The 22,297-nt window shown below is 38.2% G+C and overlaps 1 protein-coding gene across 5 annotated transcripts in view; it reads right to left on the bottom strand.

Annotated features, from left to right (window-relative positions):
* Positions 1-22,297, bottom strand: part of tsnare1 (T-SNARE Domain Containing 1) — a 220,753-nt gene that overhangs the window by 85,127 nt on the left and 113,329 nt on the right. For all 5 annotated transcript variants that reach the window (XM_042422708.1, XM_042422706.1, XM_042422707.1 and 2 more), the window contains exons 10-11: positions 20,448-20,520; positions 8,888-8,970 (exon numbers count right to left, since the gene is read on the bottom strand). In XM_042422708.1, coding sequence (XP_042278642.1) covers positions 8,888-8,970; positions 20,448-20,520 — 156 coding nt within the window. The remainder of the gene's footprint in view (positions 1-8,887; positions 8,971-20,447; positions 20,521-22,297) is intronic.

Raw genomic sequence — 22,297 nt, forward strand, 5'->3', positions numbered from 1 at the left:
GATCCTAGATCCCTAGATCCTGCCAACCAATTTAGGATGAATCTTTGCAGCTGATTATGATATATAAACTTTTCGCATTTGCGGTGCCCCCTAGTGGCAGAATATCCCAGGACTGCGTAGCAAAGCTCAGACCTAGCATATGAATATGTGCACCAAGTTTACAGTGAGCAAGTTACAATACCTTAAACGCCCAAAATGTAATTTCTGCAGCTAGGGGTCCCTCAATCAAATTAATAACAAAAGAAAGAGTTTGATGACACTGTTAAGTAGCGTGGGAGTCATAGATGACCAAGATCTAAAAATATTATCATTAAATGTGGCTTAAACTAAATAAAAGTCAATTTATGACAGTTTCTGGGGGACAACCACAATGCTGACGTAATATCTTGTATGCTTGTACTCTTTGGTAGACACTAATGTGGCAGACAACCACAACGGAGACGAATGCATCTTGTGCACACATACTCTTTGGTAGAGGGGTATGACGCCACTGACAGGCGACCAAATGAGCTTGACTATTACCTTGATTAAAATTACAGATTTCTCTGGGTTTGAAAATTGTTGGAAACATTTGGGATATTGTAAGTACACAACTCAACAAAATATATAACATAGGTCTAGTTGTTTTTAGACATTTTAATGCAAAATAGTTACATATTATAGCTTTAAAGACACAGGTCAAAAATGTATAATTTCAAAATGGATTGACGTATCAAAATTTCCTGTGCCAAGGTCAATGAGGGTCATATTATGTGCCTGAGTAATGGGTGGAACTAGCAACCCATTTGCCAATTTTTGTGACTTTTAGTCTTACAGTTTTTTTCTGTAGTGGGAAAGAATAAGAAGAAAGAAAGAATAATACTGAGAACAAAAAAAAATAGCGCTCCAGCAGCAAGCGTCGCTGCTTGGACCTCTAATAATAATAAGAATAATGAGAACAAAATCAATAGGGCTCCAGCAGCAAGCTTTGCTGGTTGGACCCCTAATTAGCCTAAAGAAAACAAGTTTTTGTAGAGTCACAAATTCAACTGCCTCAACCTGAACAGCGGCTTCAGATCTCATTGTTTAAAGAGACAAGTCCATTAGTAATGTGATCCACTACAATGAGGACAGATTCAAGCATTATGACTCACAAAGGCATCTTCATTGCTTCTATTGAGGATTAACATGGAACAAGAAAGGTGAACTAATCTCAAAGTGTGTTGTGCACAATCACGCTGGATTCAGTAAGGCAAGCCTTGCTTCATAGTGTCTTTCACATCATATCCCTGTATGTGTGTGAGTGTGCGGGAGTCAAACAGAGTGAAGCACCAGCAGTGTGGTGTGAGGTGGCTTTGTACTGCTGCTCTCACAGAGAGTCACTCTGCCATGGCTTTCAACCCTGCAGACATTTGCTCTCACATTTGCCAGTAGCAAAGTCAGAGTTTGCTTTTTTTTGGGTAGGGAAGGTTGGGTTCCATCCATGCTGCAACCCAATTTATACATGCAAAAAAATATATATATGTAATATGAATCCATATTAACATGAAAATAGTTCTGTACGACATGTCTACATCATATATGATGTCAAACACAATCTTTCACACAATCCTTTCTTCTAGCTTGCTTGAAACTTTACTGCTAATTCTTTTCAGTTTGTCCTCAAACTTTGTTGCTCATTTCTGCTCCTGCACTGCACTTCCCAAAGATCACTTGTCAATCAAACAGCATGACTGCGTCTGTGATGGCTTTTTTTTCTTGGGCTTTGATTTGGGATTTTCTGTTAATCAAATTTCTGTAGGTGGCACATGTCAACAGTGCTCACAAATGCTCAGCTCAGCTTTTGTTCTATTCCAAATTCCAAAGTAGAAACAAGAAAAACAAATTTGTGACCTATGAAGGGGTTTTCAAGAGCCTACCAGGCTTATCTAAAACAATAAATAGAAATGCTTTGATAACCTGACTTAATTCTCACTGCTGCTCCACAGCAGCCTGCAACAGAGTAGACATTTACCTTTTAGACAAATATTATTAATATTAAGTAGAAAAATGAGATGTTTGTTTTCTTATGCAAAAATGACAATGATATACAGTATTGGTGGGGAGTTCACAGGGTTTTTGAGTACCAACTCCAGCATATGGCAATGGTACACGTTCAAACAGCTTATTTAGTGGTAGCCAAATGTGACAGTCTTGAATGCTATAAACCTACAGATCAACGAGGTAGAAGCATATTGCATTGAATCAACACAGACCTGTTCAAATGCACAGGTACACATACTGTATATACACAAAAAACACATGTAGGTGATATGATACAAGAATTAACCTATTCCTCTGAGAAAAAGAAATACACACTGTTCCATGAATAAAGAGCAATACAGATCCTCCCTCAACTAGTGTGAACACAAACACAACCACAATGTCATAAAATGAGCATGCATGCATTTGATTGCTTCGATGTATTATCATAGTTCAGTATGTTTTTGTTCATATTTTTCTTCCTTAAAATTGAAATATGGAGACCATGCCCTGGACCCAACCTCTGCTACTTAGGAGTATTTAGTATTCAGTAGAACTTTCTAATGCCAGACCTAACACTCAATTTTGCCCAAACAGCAATATTTATAGCAAAACTGCACACTCTTCCCTCTTACCAATGAAAAGTTGAATTCATAAGCAATAAATACACCCTTGCTCAATTCAATACATTAATACATCTCTAATGTTAGTAATGTCAGTTACTCTGTAAGGTACATCTTAAGTTTGTTAACACTAGCTGAGTTAGTTCACTGACTTTATGACTCTTCTCTACTTGTGTCACTGTTACACAGTGTTTAGCAATTATCCTGTAGTTGTCACTTGTGGCACTGGTAGCTGTTGTTCAGCTGAGGTTACATACTGTAGGTTTGCTTTAATGTTGAACCATCTGTGATCAGCAACAGCTGACAAATCAGTGATTTAGCAACATTCCGCTCATTTTCCACACAAACTACAATAAAGAAAAAAGATGTAAATACTCAGATTTTGAAATATGCCAAAAATATGCTTTATATCTCTTTGCTAACACAGTTGCTCCTTCAGTTGCTTTATTCTGCTATTTCTGATTTAGATACAAATAGAGAAAATAAGAGAACTAAAATAACATCATGACATGTTATGGTAGCAAAACATACATGACTAATGATAAAGCAAAGACAATTTAGATGGCAGTCTTTCATCAAAAGCAGCAATGTTGATATATATTTGGTCCCCAGAGGATGAACCCTCCTGGCCTTTAGCATCACCTGCAACCCCATGAGCTTCTATCCAGTTCCATTCTCAGGACAAATTTATATTTTTCTTCCCCCTGATGCTAAGACTCTTAATATATAATAATATTTGAATTGTCTTTGTGGTGGTCGTTCCATCCAACACTTATGTATTATGGGGTATATTGAACACTAGAGGCTCTAGAAGCCTCTGGTGAGTCTTTAGACATTTAATCATTTTTTTTAAATCAAACTAAAAAGTTGTTAGAAGAAAAATGTAATAAATGTATCCATGTTTTATTTGAGGGCAGGTTTTCTCTCTGCTCTTCGAAATGCTCAGTCCAGCTGTAGCTGATGTGGGCCGAGCCAGAGGAGTATCACTGACATCAACCTGGGTAACTTCAAACATTGTTATTCCCTCTCCATATCCTTCAAAGTAACATAAAGAGTCCAGAGGGACTCAGGGAAGAGTGATTGAACAGTAAGCCAGTTTACCCGCAATCTGTCAGAGTTAGCCCATCCCCCCAGTCTGAGTGCAGTGATCAGTCAGAGCTTTAACACTGATTAGGTTATTCTTTTTCATTATCGTATTTGTCAAAAGGGCAACAATTTGTATGTGTCTGTGTGTGAATGGGTCCATTCATCTGTCTACCCATTCATTTACAATCCATCGTTCTTTTTTTTTGTCTTCTTTTCCTTCCCCTCCCTCTTCCTTTGTTCCTTCCACAATCGCAATAGCCAGCCCTCTATATTATCCTCAATTTAGCCAGAGGAAAACTGTGTTACATTGATTTTTTTGAGATTCAAAAGGATGTAGTTGCTCACTAGGAGATCAATTTTCAGCTCTGAAGATCAATGGACTTTTAAGTCTTCACTGTGACATTAGCATGGAACTCCCCCCAATCAAATCAATAATGACTTCAGTTATTGCATAGTTTTTTTTCTACATGTGAAATAACTACAGCTTTTGTTCACTGAATTGCTAGAACATCTGTGTTTTATTGGTAATTATAAACCATCTTGTGCAGCAATCAACGATCAGAGTTCATCTTGGCCCAGTGAACACAGATGAGGTGATAAAACATCACCGCAACTAGAGAAACTTGCAGCGGGGAGAGTAATCTGCCTCCGGATAATGGATTATAGATTCAATTTATTTTCAATGTAAAGTGAGTAGACAAGGTGGGGCATGAGAAGAAAATGACATCCGCTCTTAATTGACCATCAATGGGGATGTGCAGTGGTGCATGTAGACCAGCATCAGGGAGTGTTCAAGGCTACATCAGTGCATAGATGTGCTGCAAAGCCTTCAATCTCTTTATTTCATGCTCCTACTCCCCCCTCTCCCTCTCTGTCCTGTTAATCACAATAGTGCCATTAACATCAACCTACATTCACCTCATGTTGGGTAAATATGAGTTAATGACTGGTGAAAATTGTTCACATCAGCTCCTAGCGGCAATAACACGAGGTTAGAATAGCCGCACGTTAGAGTGACAGAACCTGAACCAGATCTCAGGTCCACACTTCCTCGTCGGACAAAGTTTAAGATTGGCTTTGACTTAAAGGACAACTCCATCTGTGCTTCCTTCTGGATTTTTCAAATGGAAATGCCCACTCAGCCCTTAGCAAAAAGCATTGATGTGGTTTAGAGCCAGAGCGCTGATGCCCACCAAACCCCCTCATCCACCCACCACCACACACACACACACACTCACACGCAGTTAGCTGACAGCGTCTTCCTCACATACTTGCTCGCTGTACGTTAGAACATGAGAAATTGTCCAGATATACTACAAGTGATGTCGCAGCGCTGAGTCTGAGTGTGTGAGATGTTTATAAATGCAGTGGACGGAGCGGAGGGACAGACAGCTGCTGAGTGCCGGGAGCTCTGGAGGAGAGAGCTGGAGGCAGAGCCAGAGTTTCAGGAAAAATAACAGCCGCGAGTCACACCGGATTCTGCTCGGATGCGGAGCCGTTTACTGGCGGGAAGAGAGCTCAGAGTTTATTTGAGCAGCCGCAACAGTGAGTGCTCCGTCTGTATGTCTGTTAGCACATTTAGCAGAGCAGCAGCAACAGTGAGTGCTCAGTCCATCTCTGTCGCTACTAGCTAGGCAGACTATACTGCCTGCCTACTATATTAGTTTATACGTATCAACGGCATCATGCAGAAACCTACGTCAGATCACATGGGAAAAAAGTTTTTAGGGCTTGGGAAAATGGCATTTTGGTGCTAAAACACATGTACTTTGATCAAAATTTGTATTTTTCAGATTTGAATACATATGAAACACTACAAGGAAGCTACAGAATGATAAAAAAAACTTAAAAACTCAAAAAATAATGTACCTGCTGTTTAAAATCAATATGGGGCTCAGGTTTGTGTCATTTTTGTTTTGAAATGACAAGATGAGAAAACTAGTCTGCGTCTTTAGAAAGCCAATCAAAACACAACAAATTCAGAATTGAATGTGGCTTCTTTTGTTCAGCTTTTTTATTTCACCACAAGCCTTTTGATAAACTGTTTCCTGTTTATGTGCATCACTGCTATTGAAAAAAAGTGACTGTTTCTATGGAGAAACAATAACTGTCATGCTGAAATGAACTCAGCAATGGAATCTTTGCAGGCCGTGCAGACAAGCATTGTTTAAACCCACAGAACCATAGATCTTTAATTCTAGTGGCCATAACAAATATGTTGGGCTGAATTTTGCTACAAAAAAGTAAAATGAAAGTATGAAAATGATCCATTTCCTGCAGAAAATTTAATTGAGCTTGCTTGCGCTGAAAATTGCAGTTGTTATAAAATGATAAGTTGTTGCTTATGAAATGTTGTATGTTGTATGCAGTTGAAGCTGAAGCACTTAAGGAGCTGATGTGTCAGTTGAAGTATCACTAAGAGTAGTTAAAGAATAAGAGATGAAAGTAGTGGAAATGTTGTTTGACATGTACATACTAAAAGCAGGTGAACTGTCAACTGAAATGGAAGCACTGGGAATACTGTAGGTGGAGCATGTGCACTTTAATCAGTGAATGTAGTTGCTATGTAAGCACTGACAGCAGCACAAATAAAATCTGATGTGTGACTGCTGAACGTGGTTGAATTGTAGTTTAAGAGTAAGCATCTACTGAGGTGTCAGTTGATGAGCAGGTGATGAAAGCAGGTAAGGTGAAAACAACTCTGTAAGCAGTTGAAGTGTCAGCTGGTTTGAAAGCACTGACAGCAGCTAAAATGTCAATCAAAAATACAGAATTTCACTTTCACGCACTATAGCTTCAATAAAGTGTTAATTATCAATTTTCCACACAAAATGAGACAATGAAAGGGAGCATGCTTGTGCTGAAAATTGCAGTTATGCAATTTATGAAAATTGCTGAAATATTGTATGAGAGTTGAAGTTGAAGCACTTAGGGAGCTGAAGTGTCACTATGAGCAGATGAAAAAAGATGAAAGTAGTGGAACTGTCACTTGACACGTAAGTGCTGAAAGCAGTTGAATTGTTAGTTTAAATGGAGGCACTGAAGATAGTTTGAGAATATGCACTTACAGTGGCAAAAATCAATTGCTATGTAAGCACTGAAAGAAACAGAAATTATATATATATATATATATATATATATATATATATATATATATACAGTTCAGCACATAATAGCAGGGTATAAGATGCAGGCAGGAACAGCGTATATGGAACACCATAACCAAGTGGCTGGCATAGTGTACAGGAACATCTGCACTGAGTATGGGCTGGAAGTCCAAGGTCACAATGGAAGACACCTCTCAAGATGGTTGAGAATGACCAAGCCAAGATCCTGTGGGACCTCCAGATCCAGACTGAAAAGCTGGTGATGATCCAGACTGACAAGCTGGGCTAACCAACCGGATATCGTGTTGATCGACAAACAGCAGAAGAAGGCAGTAGTGATAGACATAGCAATCCCAAGTGACAGCAACATCAGGAAGAAGGAATACAAGAAGCTCAAAAAATACCAAGGGCTGAAAGAGGAGCTAGAAAAGATGTAGGGAGTGAAGGCAACAGTGGTGCCAGTGGTAATCGGAGCACTGGGGACTGTGACCCACAAACTGGGAGAGTGGTTCCAGTAGATTCCAGGTACAACATCTAAGGTCTCTGGGGGAAGAGGGTTTATTGATGATTTTTTTACTATATTATATATATATATATATATATATATATATATATATATATATATATATATATATATATATATATATATATATATATATATATGTGTGTGTGTGTATGTATATAAAACCATGCCGTCCATTAAAATAATCATCAAAATCATTGTTACTAGGATCAACAGATAAGCACTACAATGTCTGCACATTTTGCAGTGTGCACAGAAAAGAGGAATGAGATTTGATGTCAACATGGTACAGAGTGTACCTCTGTGAGTCTAACTGTCTCTAAGTGTCTGTCTGTCCTCCTCTCCTTTGTTGTTGTTCTTCCATTCAGCTATTCTGCCTCTGCAAAGACAGTGGCTGTGGATTGGCGGAGAGCTAAATTGCTCCGTGTGAGCTCGGTCACGGCTCAGCTCTCCTTGAGATAATGAAATGACAATTAATGGGAAAGCTGTTGCCATTCGCTCATTTGTTCGTTCACTAGTGGAGCAGCAGCATGGTGGCACAGACAGAAACGACTGCAGTCATGACAGACTCTGGAAACTGCCCAGCAATCGTTTTCACATTGAATAGCCATCTGTATGATATTGGAAATCTATATACATCTAGCAAAATGAAACTTGAGATGATGTCCATGGCGGTTGACAGATGCTCCCTAGCCAAAATATAATTCTGATATCAGATTTCCAGCACTTTTGAAATATGATTTTTACCTTTTACTGACAGTTAAATAGACAGATATCACTAATAGCAGTAATAATTGCAGTTAGAGAGTTTGGATGCAGCTCTGAAGCTATGTAACCCATGTATAAAAGGTATATCCTTTATTAACCCAGTGACACTTAAGTCAATACATTATTTACCATAGCCAGGGGCCTACACAGCACAGAGCCACACGAAGCTCTGGCCTACTGAGATAGTCCCTGACAGAATAGCAGAAGACATATATTTCCTTCAAGAGCGAAAGCAGACCCTTGGGCATCTCATAAAACGTCTCTCCAATATGTGCTGTGAAGTGGAAATTCAAGCTACCCCAAAAACCACAGAGAAAAAAGAAAACAATTTCTATTTAATTTCAGCTACAGTTGTTGCCTGTCAATGCATTCCCCTCTCTAAGTCAATACACTTGTAGAATAAAATTGCAAATTTATAACCATTATCTCTGTAGAAGTAACACTTGTTCATGGAATTGGAATTATATATGTGGTTTTGTGTTTTATAAGACTCCAGGCAAGCATTTTATGTTTTCTGTCTCTAAATACAATTATTTTAACTGAAGGCAAAAGCTAGTAGAGTATGACATGAAATTACATCATCTTTGTTATTATGCTAGTGGGGGATGTGATAAAGCTGTGTAATCTAGTTAGCAAAGTCCCTGTTTGCATGGCTGATCAAGCTAAGCTCCTTGTGACTGCATTACAATGCAAAAGCTCAGTCAAGTACACAAAATTAAAACAGAACAAAGTGGATGCAAGGCGTAGAGTGCACTGGTGTACAGGGGGGTTCAGTGTACCTGGTATTGGTTGGCCTTCGCGAGCTCCTGATTGGCTGATTCCACGTTGGATGATGCGGTCTGGATGTAATCTTCGATACTGTCTGAGGACACAAAGCGCATATTTGTTAAGTGGTTGGAATGCAACACAACATGCTCTCACAGCCATTAAAAGTTTAAATTATCTACAAAAAGCACACACTTTCTTATCATGCATTATGAATTGGAATGCTCTATATTTCTGTAATATAAATATTTTCTAGTTTTGTTGAATTACTACCAGAATGTGGCCATAATTGATTCAGTTCCCATTTAATTTGGACCATTTAAAAGTGCTTCAAAAGAAGCTGGTAAGTGGACCTTGGATTAGCATTATTAAACCAGACTACTTTACCCTCAAATAAATATTTAGCAAAAGCTCTGAATCCACAACCTGCTTCAACACACAGTCATTGGCAAAGAATTTGTCCTGACAACAATGTTAGGAATTACCTGGTAGCATAAAATCTCAGATTCTAAATAAGTTGCAACAATGGTGGGAAAGCAGACTTTCACTCTTAACCACCAAACGTATACACCGTCTTATCAAATAAAACCACCCCACAGACAGAGGCTTGTGCTTGAGACAGGCATCATTTTAAAAAGAAGACTGAATCTGAATGTGGTCTTTTCTTATTATCAAGGCGTCAACAAGAACCCATTGAACTTTGGCCTTCCTTCATTGACATTTTAAATGAGAAAAATTGGGCTCCAAATCAACTGAAATCAGTTTTTGTATAAATCTGAGGTGAAGAAGACCAAGCAGAGACAGAATCATGTTTTCCTTCCAAGTCACATCATCATCATCAGCCATCATAGTTGGCTAATTTATTTAAACTTCACTTTTGGAGCAAAAATTGAGCAGGCAATATGTAGCCTGTCCTTGTAAAGGTTAAAATTCCCATGTAATCTGATTAAGCTTCATCTAAATTTAAACTGTGACTATTGCTGAACAGCAGCTGTTTTGAGGATTATGGGATGACGATTAATGTTTATAAATAGAGTAAAAAGTAGAAATCAGCAAACTGACTCAGCAGTGTCTGTTATAGAGCAATATCTATGTAAAGTTTTGCTAACATTAGCTTGATTTAGCCACCATCAGCTACTAGTCATACTAGACCAAGTAAGGCTATATCAACAAAGCCCCAGCATGTATTGATTTTAGCAAGGTTGTGTTTTAATTTTCAGTTCAATGTTGCATTTTTAGATGGTCTTTTTTTCCTGCTTTCAAAAGTGACAAAGTCTTTCAGTTGGAAACAAACAATCAAATCAATCAAAAATCAAAACACTTAATTCCTACTGAGCAGTCTAGCAACAAAATAATAGTCATTTTCAGGTGTCTTTGTATTATTCATTCTCTTGAAGAACATTGAAAAGAGTTTTGACAAAACTCTAAAGCTCTTGCTGTCCACATAACAGCTGTATTAGCTCTTGATATTTGCACTCACAAATGAATCAGATCAGATGTATTTTACTTCTTATAGTAGCATTCACTTGGGAAAGGAATTTGAAGGAGTTAAAAAAAAAACATGCAATTGTAATGAAATCATACTTGATAGAATAAAGGAAAAGAAGACTATATGTGCACTATCTCTCTTCTCTCTATATAAAGCAAGGAATCTCTGTTTCTCTGTATGTATGTATGTATGTTTGTCCTTTACATATCTCTTGAATCATTCATCCAATCTACTTCATACTTGGCAGATGTATTGCTGAGAATAAAGGAAATGCAGTCTTGGGTGTGAAGTAGTTTGGGTGAGTGGTTCTTGAGAAATATACAAAAATACTTCATAAACAATGTTGCTTCTGCTTCTTCTGACCATGGAGTCAACGAGTGGAAATATGGACAGCACCACTCTGCCATTGCAAACCACATTGTGGTCTGAGGTGAGATTACATCTGTAGTGTTAAAGAGGACCTATTATGCTCATTTCAGCTGTTAATTTTTATTTTTGGACTCCACTAGAGTAGCTTGGGATGATTCACAGTTCAAAAAACTCCTTATTTATCTTATACTGGCTCTTTATGCAGCCCCTCAATAGCCCACTCTGTTCTGATTGGTCAGCTTTACGTTTCAGAGTTGTGTAACTTCACCGTCAATGCAAACCAAACATTTCCTGCTTTACTGCTTCAAATTAAAAGCTTATCAATGACTAACTAATGGGAGCTTTTTATTGTGAAGAATGTACAGGAAGTAAAAACGTGTTCCTCACTGAATTAGTGGGGCTTCGTTAGCGGAGCTTCGTTAGCGGAGCTTCGTTAGCGGAGCTTCGTTAGCGGAGCTTCGTTAGCAGCACTAAAAACCTGTTGAAATGACAACATATGGAGCTACTTGGAGCTATTTGTTGAGCAGATCAGTTAGAAATAAGGCAGGGAGGAAGAGTACAAGCAGAAACAGCCCCAGTGAGATGTTTTATGAAGAGCTGCAGACAACCAGCACACCTCCAACAGGTAAATTACTTATTTTACTTTGCTGTGCTGTGTAATGGTGTCGTGGCTTGGCGTAACTACTCCCGGAGCGGAGCAGCGAACTTATGCACTGTGCACGTAGCAGATGTCCATATAAAGAAATCCGCCACGAACTGACGTCAGATCGGGCTGAAAGTAGAAAAAACCGTTGGACCGTGTTCAGAGCAGTCTGAAGCTGCTGCTTTTTGCTCACAGGGATTACTGCTACATATGTTTACCTCATTATTTGACACATCGGCCACTTTTAACATGAACATCTGACATTGTGATGTTATATCTATGTCTGAAAATACGGAAAAGCATAATACGTCCCCTTTAATGATTTGAAAGAGTTTAAGAGATTTAAGCTCTACTATTGAACTGTGAACGAAACTTGGCATGTACGTTCAAGACTTACTATAGAATCTCTTTTTGAATTGGCACTGCAGTTAATCTAAGTAAAAAGAAAGGAATCTCTGTCCGTCTGTCCTTTGCATATGACAGACTGTTCGTGCGATCGACTTAACACTTAGCGTGTGTATTGCTGAGGACCCAAGGACATGTCGAATTTGGTGCAATTTGGACATGCGACATGTTTAATATTAATAAACTTTGAATAATTAGTGAACAGCGAGCCACTCAGCTCCATGTCTGAGTGCAGCGGGGGCTGTTTGATATAAACACCATCACATAACAGCGGGACGGGGCTTCTGGGCTGTGACTTGCTGAATGGGACAAAGGCACGTGTGTGTCCCTCTCAGTTAAGAGAGAGAGAAGAACCAGCATACACAGGAGAAAAACAGAGGCGGAGGCAGTAAAACTAGCAAATAGGAGCACAGACACATTTGATCGGCAGTAGAATCGACCAATGGAAGGCCGTATACTGCGTCTACAGTTCAACCTCTGGTTAGGCTCACTGGTGAAGTTTGTCTGGATTTAAACCATTTAATTTATTAATTCATTCTCATTTTCATTGATACATTTGTCAATTGATATATACTTATGCGGCTCTTGAGAAATAATAAGCAATGGGCCCATTCTGAACAGGCACGTTTTGAATGGGCGCTGCACTAGTGTTTTTAAACACGAGAAAGCAACAGTAAACTGTGCTCTTCTCTTTCTCTTCTCTTTTGTATGCCAACCTGCTGAATCATCCTGTGCTTAATGGAAGGCTGAACTTTTGTTCATATTGTTACACACACACAGCCTTGACAGCACATTACGTGACAGCCCAGCAGCCCTCACTGTTACCAAGCACTACTGGTCTAATAGTTAACACTGTTAAAACAGCAGGGCCTCCTCTGAAGGCTGCCAATACACAGAAGTTAATGGGATGAGACAGAGCGTGTTTAATGAACCGGATGGTTCAAAATATTTGGTATCACCACATAATTACCCACATATATTTACAACTGGCCAATAACAGTGAGAGTGGTATTGATTATGTTGGTGTTCTGAGAATGAAAAGGCTACAACCTGTTCAGAGTTGTGAGGAAAGACTTCTGATTCATGTCGTGATGGCCTCTGATAATTACTGCTCCACTTGTGCTTTTAGAGAATTAACTTTTGAACTTATCAAGAGCAGGAGGTTGTGTGAATGCATTGTGTTGATTGACTAAATGCACTCATTCCTTTCAGTGAGTTACAGAAGGCAGGCTAATGCATGTTTATACTCACCAGCTAAAGATCTGGGGTCGTATTTATCAAGCGTCTCAGAGTAGGAAATCAATCCTAACTAGCCAAAAGCTCTGAATGTGATGCAAATTTTTAGAGGTAGGAGTAAAAGCATTTTTCAACTTTCTTAAACTGGGAGATTATTCCTATCTCGGGCTATCTTATTTAAGAGAGCCCCAGAGGTGTCCTAACCTGTTAGGAGTTGCCAGCAGATGGTGTTCAGGTAGACATATGTGTACATGTTCAGTGGGAGGACTTGTTCATTGATCACTATGAACTTATTAAACCATTTCAGCTAAAATTAAATAATGTTTTGATGAACCTTGTGTGGAGTGCAAAAGACAGCGCATATTCTAGTCACAAAAACCGAAAAGTCACAAAAATTGCAGCCTTGAACCAGATTTAGGTCTATCACAACCAATAATTTCTGTAATAATGAAGTTATTACTGACCTCCAAACTGCATTTCACACACTCCAGTTATCAGTTTACCCTTTAATCTTAAATGCACAAAAAAACAACAAATTTATGACTAGAAATAATTCACATTCTGTACAAAATGTACCATAGAAGGAATTGAGTTAGAAAAAGTCTCTGCATAAAAATATCTTGAATCATGGCTTGATGACAAATTATCTTTCTTTATTGATAACCTTGTAAAGAAACTGAAACCGAAATTAGATTTTCATTTTTGATGTAAGAAATGATTTTCCTCTGCAGCAAGGAAAATATCTTGTTTAGTCCACATTTCTAACTGACTGATTCTGATGACATCCTGTATATGCAGACGACAGACTTATTACTTCATAAGCCTGACCCTGTTTTTCGTTTGAATGTTGGAAGAAGAACTCATCACTGTAATTTATACATGTTGGGTGAACTTCACTACAAATACAAAGAAAGGGTCATATATACCTTTTTATCTTTCAAGCTTTCTTGGTAAACTTGCTGTTTAACTTTGTAAAATGTGTTCTAACAACTATCAGACCAGATCATCTCGATAGATAATCTTCAGTGTCCCTTGAGTCTTCTCAGAAATTGGTAAAAATTGCATGTTCGTACTGTGTGCCCTGGGTTAGGAATAATTTACAAAATAAAACTGAAAATCTGCCTTCATATCAGGCAATCAAGCAGGCAATCTCTCACTATGTCCTGGTTAAACCAAATAAGTAAAATGTTTGCAGACATTAGCATTTAGCTGAAAGCTCTGTTGTGCCTAAGGCCTTATTCAGACTGCCAGCCCAAATCCGTTTGTCTGGACAGCAAAAAACCACATGAAGCCACATTTGGAGGTGGTTTGAAATGCGATTCCAATCAGATTTCTACAGATGCGTCTCAGTACGGCCTCTCAAATCGGATTTCAAAGTGTCTTCTGTGTCACTCGCTACATGACACACAACGACAATGTCAAATCCAGAGTGACGGAAGTGCATCAGAGCGGCTGAGCAGAATCCATGCTGCTACTAGCAGAGCGGTATGGAGTTGAAATAAATTGTCCGCTCGCACTCTGAGGGGGATGATGGATGTCTATTTCTCATGCTTCCGCATTGGAAAGCTGTGTAATCAGCGTACATAATTAGCCTACGTTGTTATCACAGCAACCCATGCAGATAGGTTGGTGATGTCTGGACACACAAATCCGATCTGATCACTTGCAAATAACAGTGTGGACAGTCTGTCTTAAAGATCTGATTTGAGAAACAAATCTGATTTTCCTGCAGTATGAACAAAGCCTAAGTAGCCTCACAGAGTGGTTAGCATGGTTGTTTAAAGTCAGAAGCTGTTGAAAGTAGCATGAACCATCACACCTATTAAATGATACGCAAGGGCTTTGAAATTAAGCTTTAATTTACAATAACTATTTAAAAAAAAAAAACAGACTCTTGGAATTTTCTGTGGATATTCATGGTGTCCAGTAAATGAACCTTTTCCATTTTAGACACTCGATCTCTGATGTAGCCCTCAGGCCAAATTGTCAGTATTGTATAAATGATATTTCAAACTCATGATCTGATTGATGAGATTGATGTAATGCCACCTTTTGGACAAAAATTACATTCCAAATACCAAATAAACTAAGATTTGCTCTGCAAATAATGTCTAATACAAACAAACCCCCAACCAAGTCAGAGAATATTTTAATCACCCTGAAAAACAAAACAAACATACTCTTTTGATGTGTACAAATGAATATGTTCTTAACACCTCTTTTGTGTGGTGTGCCAGAGTTTGAGTCTGAACAAACATTGCTGATTGTGTGTCTCGACTCACGGACTTTAATATAGTGTGTCCTTAGCCAGCACGCATAGGCCACAAAAGCACTAATCCTTCCTTCTTGAGCCTATTCATTTCTTTGTTTTACCTGCTGCTTTTGCTACAAACGCCTCCACGCCACAATCACACATTATTCATATCAACCAATACACCAAGAAAGCCTTGCTCAAAAAAAAACCAAAGGCAATTTCAGTGCATCTGTTTTTAATGGGAAGAGGTCCATTATTGCATGACTCTGTAATGATCGGATTGGACTTCTGCTGTGGTATAATGTCACAAACTCCGTCTCTCCACTCACCCATTTGGGTGGGAGCACACTGTGTTCTCTTCCTTCTATGTCCAAAGCAACGTATCAACAGTCTTTAATATGCAAATGACAAAAGGGGTGCAAAACTGCAATTTGTGCCTGTATGACTATGAAGCACGAGAATGAGATGTAGCAGAATTCACAAACGGAAATAATAACTTAAAGCCAATTTATTCTATATCTGACAGAGGACATGACATACAGAATGTGTTGGGAGTTCCAACTCTTGAATGTAGTAGTAGTTCCCTGGATCTTTTATGCTCAGTGCTCCCTTGATTCTACATCTTGAGCTACAATTTAAGTTATGTTAAAATGGCATAGACTCATTTTGTGCTTTATACAGTATTTATATCTTAGTAATTAAAAATATGTAGCTATTACAACGTAATTCAAATAATATATTGAACATTTTACAATCTCAAACAGAAAATTACCATAAAATCTAAAATAGTGGCCTGCATTTACTTTAATTTTGAAATGAGATAGGACTTTTTTTATGTCTGTTTTATGTTGTATGAATATATTTCATCTCATTTCTAGAAGAAGCCTCCCTATGTTCTGCTGCTCCAGTTTCAATCTGCTATTAATGCAGACTTAACCCATCCTATGTTTACCAGCTGTCTTGAAAAATATTGGATAGTGTACATTTCCACAGCACTAATGTCAGTCATATCACACTCACCACTCTGTTTCTCCTCACAATGATGAATCCAATAGTTTTGTGATCACTGTTAACACACCATACCATAACACTTCCTGCACAAAATGAAAGCTTTAGATCAGCTCCATAATAATCCCCAACGTTCTTGGTAGGCTTTTAATGTGAAACATTTGCAGGAAGTGTTGTATTTCAACAGAAAGTTTGCAGCAATTAAGAAAAAGAAGACAAAATAGGGATCTAGAGGCGAAAAGAGTATGACATGACTCTTTTGTTGTACTGGTGTAATTAGTGCTACGGAAATGTACATTATGCTGAATCTAACGTGAATTATTAGAGTACAGGTAATTCCACCACTCCTCTAAGTTTTTTACCCAAGCTTTGTTAGGGTCATATTATTTGAAAACTAGGATTTGTTTGAGAATGTACAGTATGAGGATAAGTCTTAGTTTTATCTAAAAACTGTTCCTGGTAATAGCTGCACTGAAATACTTACCGTATGATTTTTATCATTTCAATGTAATATTCTGGACAAACTATTTTCATTTCCTAATTTTTTGGGGTCATTTTTGTGAGAATTTTAGTACTTGGTAATTCTCACATTTTATTGAAACATATTTAATATTTCACAGCAATAAATATATAATTTTTCCATTTTTTGGATGGAACAAAGTCCAACAGTTGTCAGTAAATTTTATACATTGCACAGAGACAATTTTGATTCCTTTGAATTGTTTGTACTTTAGTGTAAGTACACAATTTTCTCATGTACTTATTAGACAATAAAATATTAAATAAAGTAGATATTTTCAAGTAAATAATAATATTTATTAACATTTTTAATAATTGATATGTTTTGATTGAAACAAGTAGCATAGATTGATAGTATAGATAAATGACAAAAGGTGTTGTGGATAGGTGTTGAATTCACATAATGATTGTCAGTATCGTGTATTTTGAAAAAAGAACCTTGTTATTCATAAAGTTACAAGTGCTTGTGTACTGCTCTCTGTGTGGGTAAATCTTTCAGGCTTGTTGCAATTCTGAGTTCTAAGTGATCTCACAGCAGGTGTTTTACTTGTAACGACTGATGGAAAACACCTGCTGTAGTGTGACATTTTTGATTTGCATCTAGCAGGAAGCACAGCAGGCTGAAAGTTTATACCAAAAATCTTTTGCTGTATGTGATTTATTTTAGATTTGCTCCTTGAAAGAATAATAAAACGGTTTCAAATGCACTAATTACATTTCAGGCTTCCATTCAGTACACAAAAACAAACACTTAATAAATTGTCACAACACTTAGTGTTTTGTTGTCAGACCATTGACCTTAATACCTAAAAGACTGGCAAATGAAAGCATGAAGGTGTAGTCAGTGTGACAGCTACTAATGGTCTTGGATTAATGTTTTGTCAGTAGTGGTTAGCTAATTTTTTACTGTAGGTGTTAGTGTTGTGGTTCGGTATGATCCGGTGTCACTAACATAATAATAGATGAGGACAGCATAGTAAAATACAAAAAGACAGAAGTACACTTTCTCCATAATGCGCATCACTCATTGCTCTAAATGTTAACAATCTTAGTGCATGGGAGAAAAAGAAAACAGTTAGTGGGGTAGACCAGTCTGAGTCAGCCTGGTTCTAAAGGGTATTTGAAGGGCATCTACATTAGCCTGATGAAGGCAGAAGACAGAAAGGCACCAATTAGCACAAGTTATTGCTTCAGATTCCTTCAAGAGAACCTCATCATACACACACACACACACCTTCATACAGTTTTTCACCATAAAGCTAGAATGTGTATAATGCATTTGTAAATACACTATTAATCTATCAATCTATCTACTATCAATTAAGCTGAGCTCTTTGCTATTGTCCCCGTGTTTTATGCTTTGTGCCCTAAGTTTTACCTTTGACATGATAACACAAACAGGTCTATTACTGATTTTGCACAGTCTTCACAGGACAGAAAATAATCTTTTTAATTTATAATTTCTAATGGAAACAGACATGAAATTAACTGAAAGACCACTTTCCAAACATAACACTGTGAGCAACCCTTGTGTGTTCAACCCTAACCCTCAACATGGGTCGATTGCTCCGATTTGATGTAAAAAACACACCCTGTCAAAGCTAGCATGGTAATTAGCATTAGCATAGTAATTGCTAGTTATTTCATGTCAACACAGTTGTTTTGCAAACCTCTTCAACTTAAGGCATTGGCGGGTTAGTACAAGGACATGTTGAATGTCTGCATTGTTCCAACTAGGCTGGTCTTTTCAATCTGTATACAAATAACATGATTTAACACTTTCAAATTGCGTGCAGTACATATACAAAAGTTCAATTTTGCATGCAGGTGATATGCCAGTCCTTCCCAGGGAAGTGATGTCAATGTAATGCAACTTTCTTTCATTTTATGAGGTGATTTTTGACTTATTAGGAGCAGGCGGGTTGGGTGGATGGCTAGATAATTAGTTGGCTAACAGTTCCAAAAGCAGCAGGAGACCACTGTTTGAAACCACCAACCAAACGTCCTCGACGTCACATCAGCATCTTAACCAGAGATTTTTAGCCTCAGGTTGGGACATTTTTAACTCAAACTGTAATTTTCCCTAACCTAACCAAGTGGATTTTGTGCTTAAACCTAACCAACGGCATTAAATGAGATGTGAAAAGGTTAAAAATGCAGTGTTACATTGGCGTATCACATGCACACAAAATTGGACTTTGGTGTATGTACTGCATGCGATTTTGAAGTATAAAGTTGTGTTATTTGTACATAGATCGTGAGACCAGGTTACTTCTACCACACAACACACAGTTCCCAAACTGCACCATGAATCATGCATTTTTTTCACAGTCATACACAAACCTGGCAACTCATTTTGCTTCAAAGAATCCTTGGATCTAAAATGTGAAATTTCATACAATTTGAACTTTAAAATTCACAGTTTAGTTTAAAAACATCAACAGAATACATTTTAGGATTTGCGAGCACTATTGTGCTATTAAATACTATAAGATACACATCAATGACCCACACCGTTGCACTGGATGACATGTTCCTTCATCACCATGAACACGCACTGTAGTTTATTTTGAGACAATCCCACACACACTGTCCTGCTGCCAGAAATACTCATTAGAACATCAAATACAAGTTAATCCCCCTGCTGAAAATAGCCCCCAACAAAAATATTTCCTCCTGTTTGAGTAATGTTTGCTAAAAACTACAGTGAACAGCTGTTTTAGGAAATAACTGAGCCTTTTTTGTTGTTGTTTTTTTTTGTTTTGTTTTTTTAAATGAAACTATATTTGTGATACATTTGTAAAGATTTACATCTTCAGTAGGATCCAGTGGACTTGGGGCTGAGTGCCACCAACAGGTCAGGGAAGTCAGAAAGTCTTGAGACACAAACTAACATACTATTTGTTTTGTTTTTTATGGAATTTGTTGACAATAAGAATAACACCAGCTTTATCCTTTAAAGGGATCACTGGGAACTCTAAAGGTGAAGATGTTAAATTAGACTCCTACTCATTTATTTGGCTAAGCAAGCCAAAAACAAACTGTAAATGAACCGCCACCAGCTCCAGCTGGAGGAGAGTTTACGGCTAAAGATAATAACTTCAATTTGGAAAGTCATCCGTCTTATCAGACCTTTCACTTCTTCTCCGAAATGATCTACAACCGCATCTCAACAACAGTTTTCGCTTATGTCTCTTTGTCTACCTGGCTGTTTGACATTAAGTAACATCCAATTCTCCAGTGAATGTTCATGATGGAGCCAGACATAGCTGATGGCAGATGTGTGACCCAGCAGGAAAGACTCTGTATCTGCCCTTTATCTGTGTGCTAAGTTTCATTCTTTTTGCCAAGTCTAAATCACTGCAGGGTGCAGAGAGCCATTTACAGATATCAGGGTGTCTAAATGGATTTTCTCTAACACTGTTTGTATAAATCCAGAGCATTTTGCTTCTCATAAAAGAATCTACCAGCATGGCAGCGGGGTGCAGGTTGAAAAGTTTGTTTTGTCCAGCAGAATCTTTGAACTCGAGCTGTTATTAATCAAGCACATCAAATGAAAACATGGCCAAAAATCGTTCTTTGTTAATTTAACTGGGGACGACAATGTTGACAATATTCAACACACACACACATTCACACACAATAACTTACCGATGGTGTCTCCTTGTTCATGGACCATACTGGCCAGATCCTTCATGATTTGACTGACATCCAGCATGTCTCTCTGTGGACAAAACCGACAGTAAATGCTAATGTTAGACCACTGCTGAGAACACATTAAAAAGGTGCTGGGGATTTGAAATCTAATGTCATTAAATGTGCGTTCATTGTGTTAGTGGTCTTTATCAGCTCATTAGCTCTTAAAAATGTCAATAACAGTTAATTGTTCCCATGTTTGTTTATTTTTAGTTATCTTTATTTCCTGGTTTGGATGCTGGGCAGTAATCAGCAGGACGACATCAAAACCATTACAAATTACTTGAAGAATAAATATGTTTAATGCTGCGCTATGGTTAAGGTCTGGTTAGGTTTAGGCACAAAAACCTCATGGTTTGGGTTAAAATGACTATTTTCTTAAGGTTAGGGGACCTTGGTCGTCATGGGCACAACAATAACCATATGGTAAAAGGTAGGTGGTCATGGTCATGGTTTGAGTAGCAGCTGAAAACAGATAACCAATAGTGATCTCCCGTGTCAAACTTTGATGTTTTGTTGACCTCATCCCTCTACCTCGACCTCCTTCCAATTCAGACTTTGTGCCTCTATATTTAAGTAATCTTTTTTCCTTCTTCACTCCTATTTGAAAAACAAAACAAAGCAAAAAAAAAAGCAATTCCAAATAAAGTTTCCTGTCTCTTTAATTGACAAATTCAGTGGATTTGTGTTAAATCCTGAATGTTGTGTGCTTGGCTAGACTAAAATGAAAAAAAGCAGTTCAAAGTTTTGTTCAATTATTTCTCTGTCAGGGCACAGAGCAAACTAGTGCAGCTATGGTTGACCGCAGCTAATTCTCCACAGTCTCCGAGCTTTGAATCTGCTCTCAATGTTTCAGCTCAAAGCAATATGAAAGCTTATAAAACCTCTGTCTATCTCCTGCTCACAGGTCCCCCTTTTCCTCCATTATGGCACCGTGCAATCACAGCTGCGTTTGTGTAGTCTAACCCACTAGGCCATCCATCACAGGTGGCGGAGATTGCTGTGGAAACTGGCAGTCATCCTGGCACTTGGCAAAAACTGTTTGAATGGAGCCAAAATGGCCCCTGGCACACCTCGTGATGCTAAAGACTTTTTTGCATTTATCTTTGGGCAACCCTGTCTATCATGCTGTAATAGAATAACAAATTTATTTTACCTGGCAAAGCAGAGGGCAATCAGGGCTCATTTCATCATAATGACAGAACAGTGTGTAACCAATTTAGCAAATAGTGTGTGGAGGTGAATAGGCAGAGTGACACACAGGGAGAAGGCAGAGATGTGATGGGTTGGGACCCCTGCCTGAGGCCTGAGTGGGTGGCCAGGCTTCAGGCCAACACTGTGCCCTTTTCCATATTTCATGGGCTTTAAATTCTGCTCATGGCCAATCTAGCAGCCAGTGGATACTGGCACTGGGCTGGGAACCAGGACTGGAGATTTTTCTATTATGTTTCCAACAACAGGTTTATTACAGGAGGTTTCCTTATCACTCAGGGCAAGTATAGTATGATAGTTTCTGCCTCAGTTCCTGTGTGAACCTTATCAGGTGCAAGGACAGTAGGCAAAGTCTAGGATTGTTTTCATACATGTAGTATTGCTCAGTTGCTACAGTGCAAAGAAACAACATGATATATTGGTTGTTGATTGGTTGCTGAAGTCATATAGACTGACAGGTGACTCATTCATTGGGTAATTATGGTGATGTAATCCTGCATCATCAGTGCTACATTAACCTGTGTGGGAAATCAAACTTTGCTGCTGCTTATGTGTTATGATTAATGACGGACAGCTACAAGTGTCTTGTACCA

Source organism: Thunnus maccoyii, chromosome 10 (genome assembly GCF_910596095.1).
Source record: "Thunnus maccoyii chromosome 10, fThuMac1.1, whole genome shotgun sequence".
NCBI lineage: Eukaryota > Metazoa > Chordata > Actinopteri > Scombriformes > Scombridae > Thunnus > Thunnus maccoyii.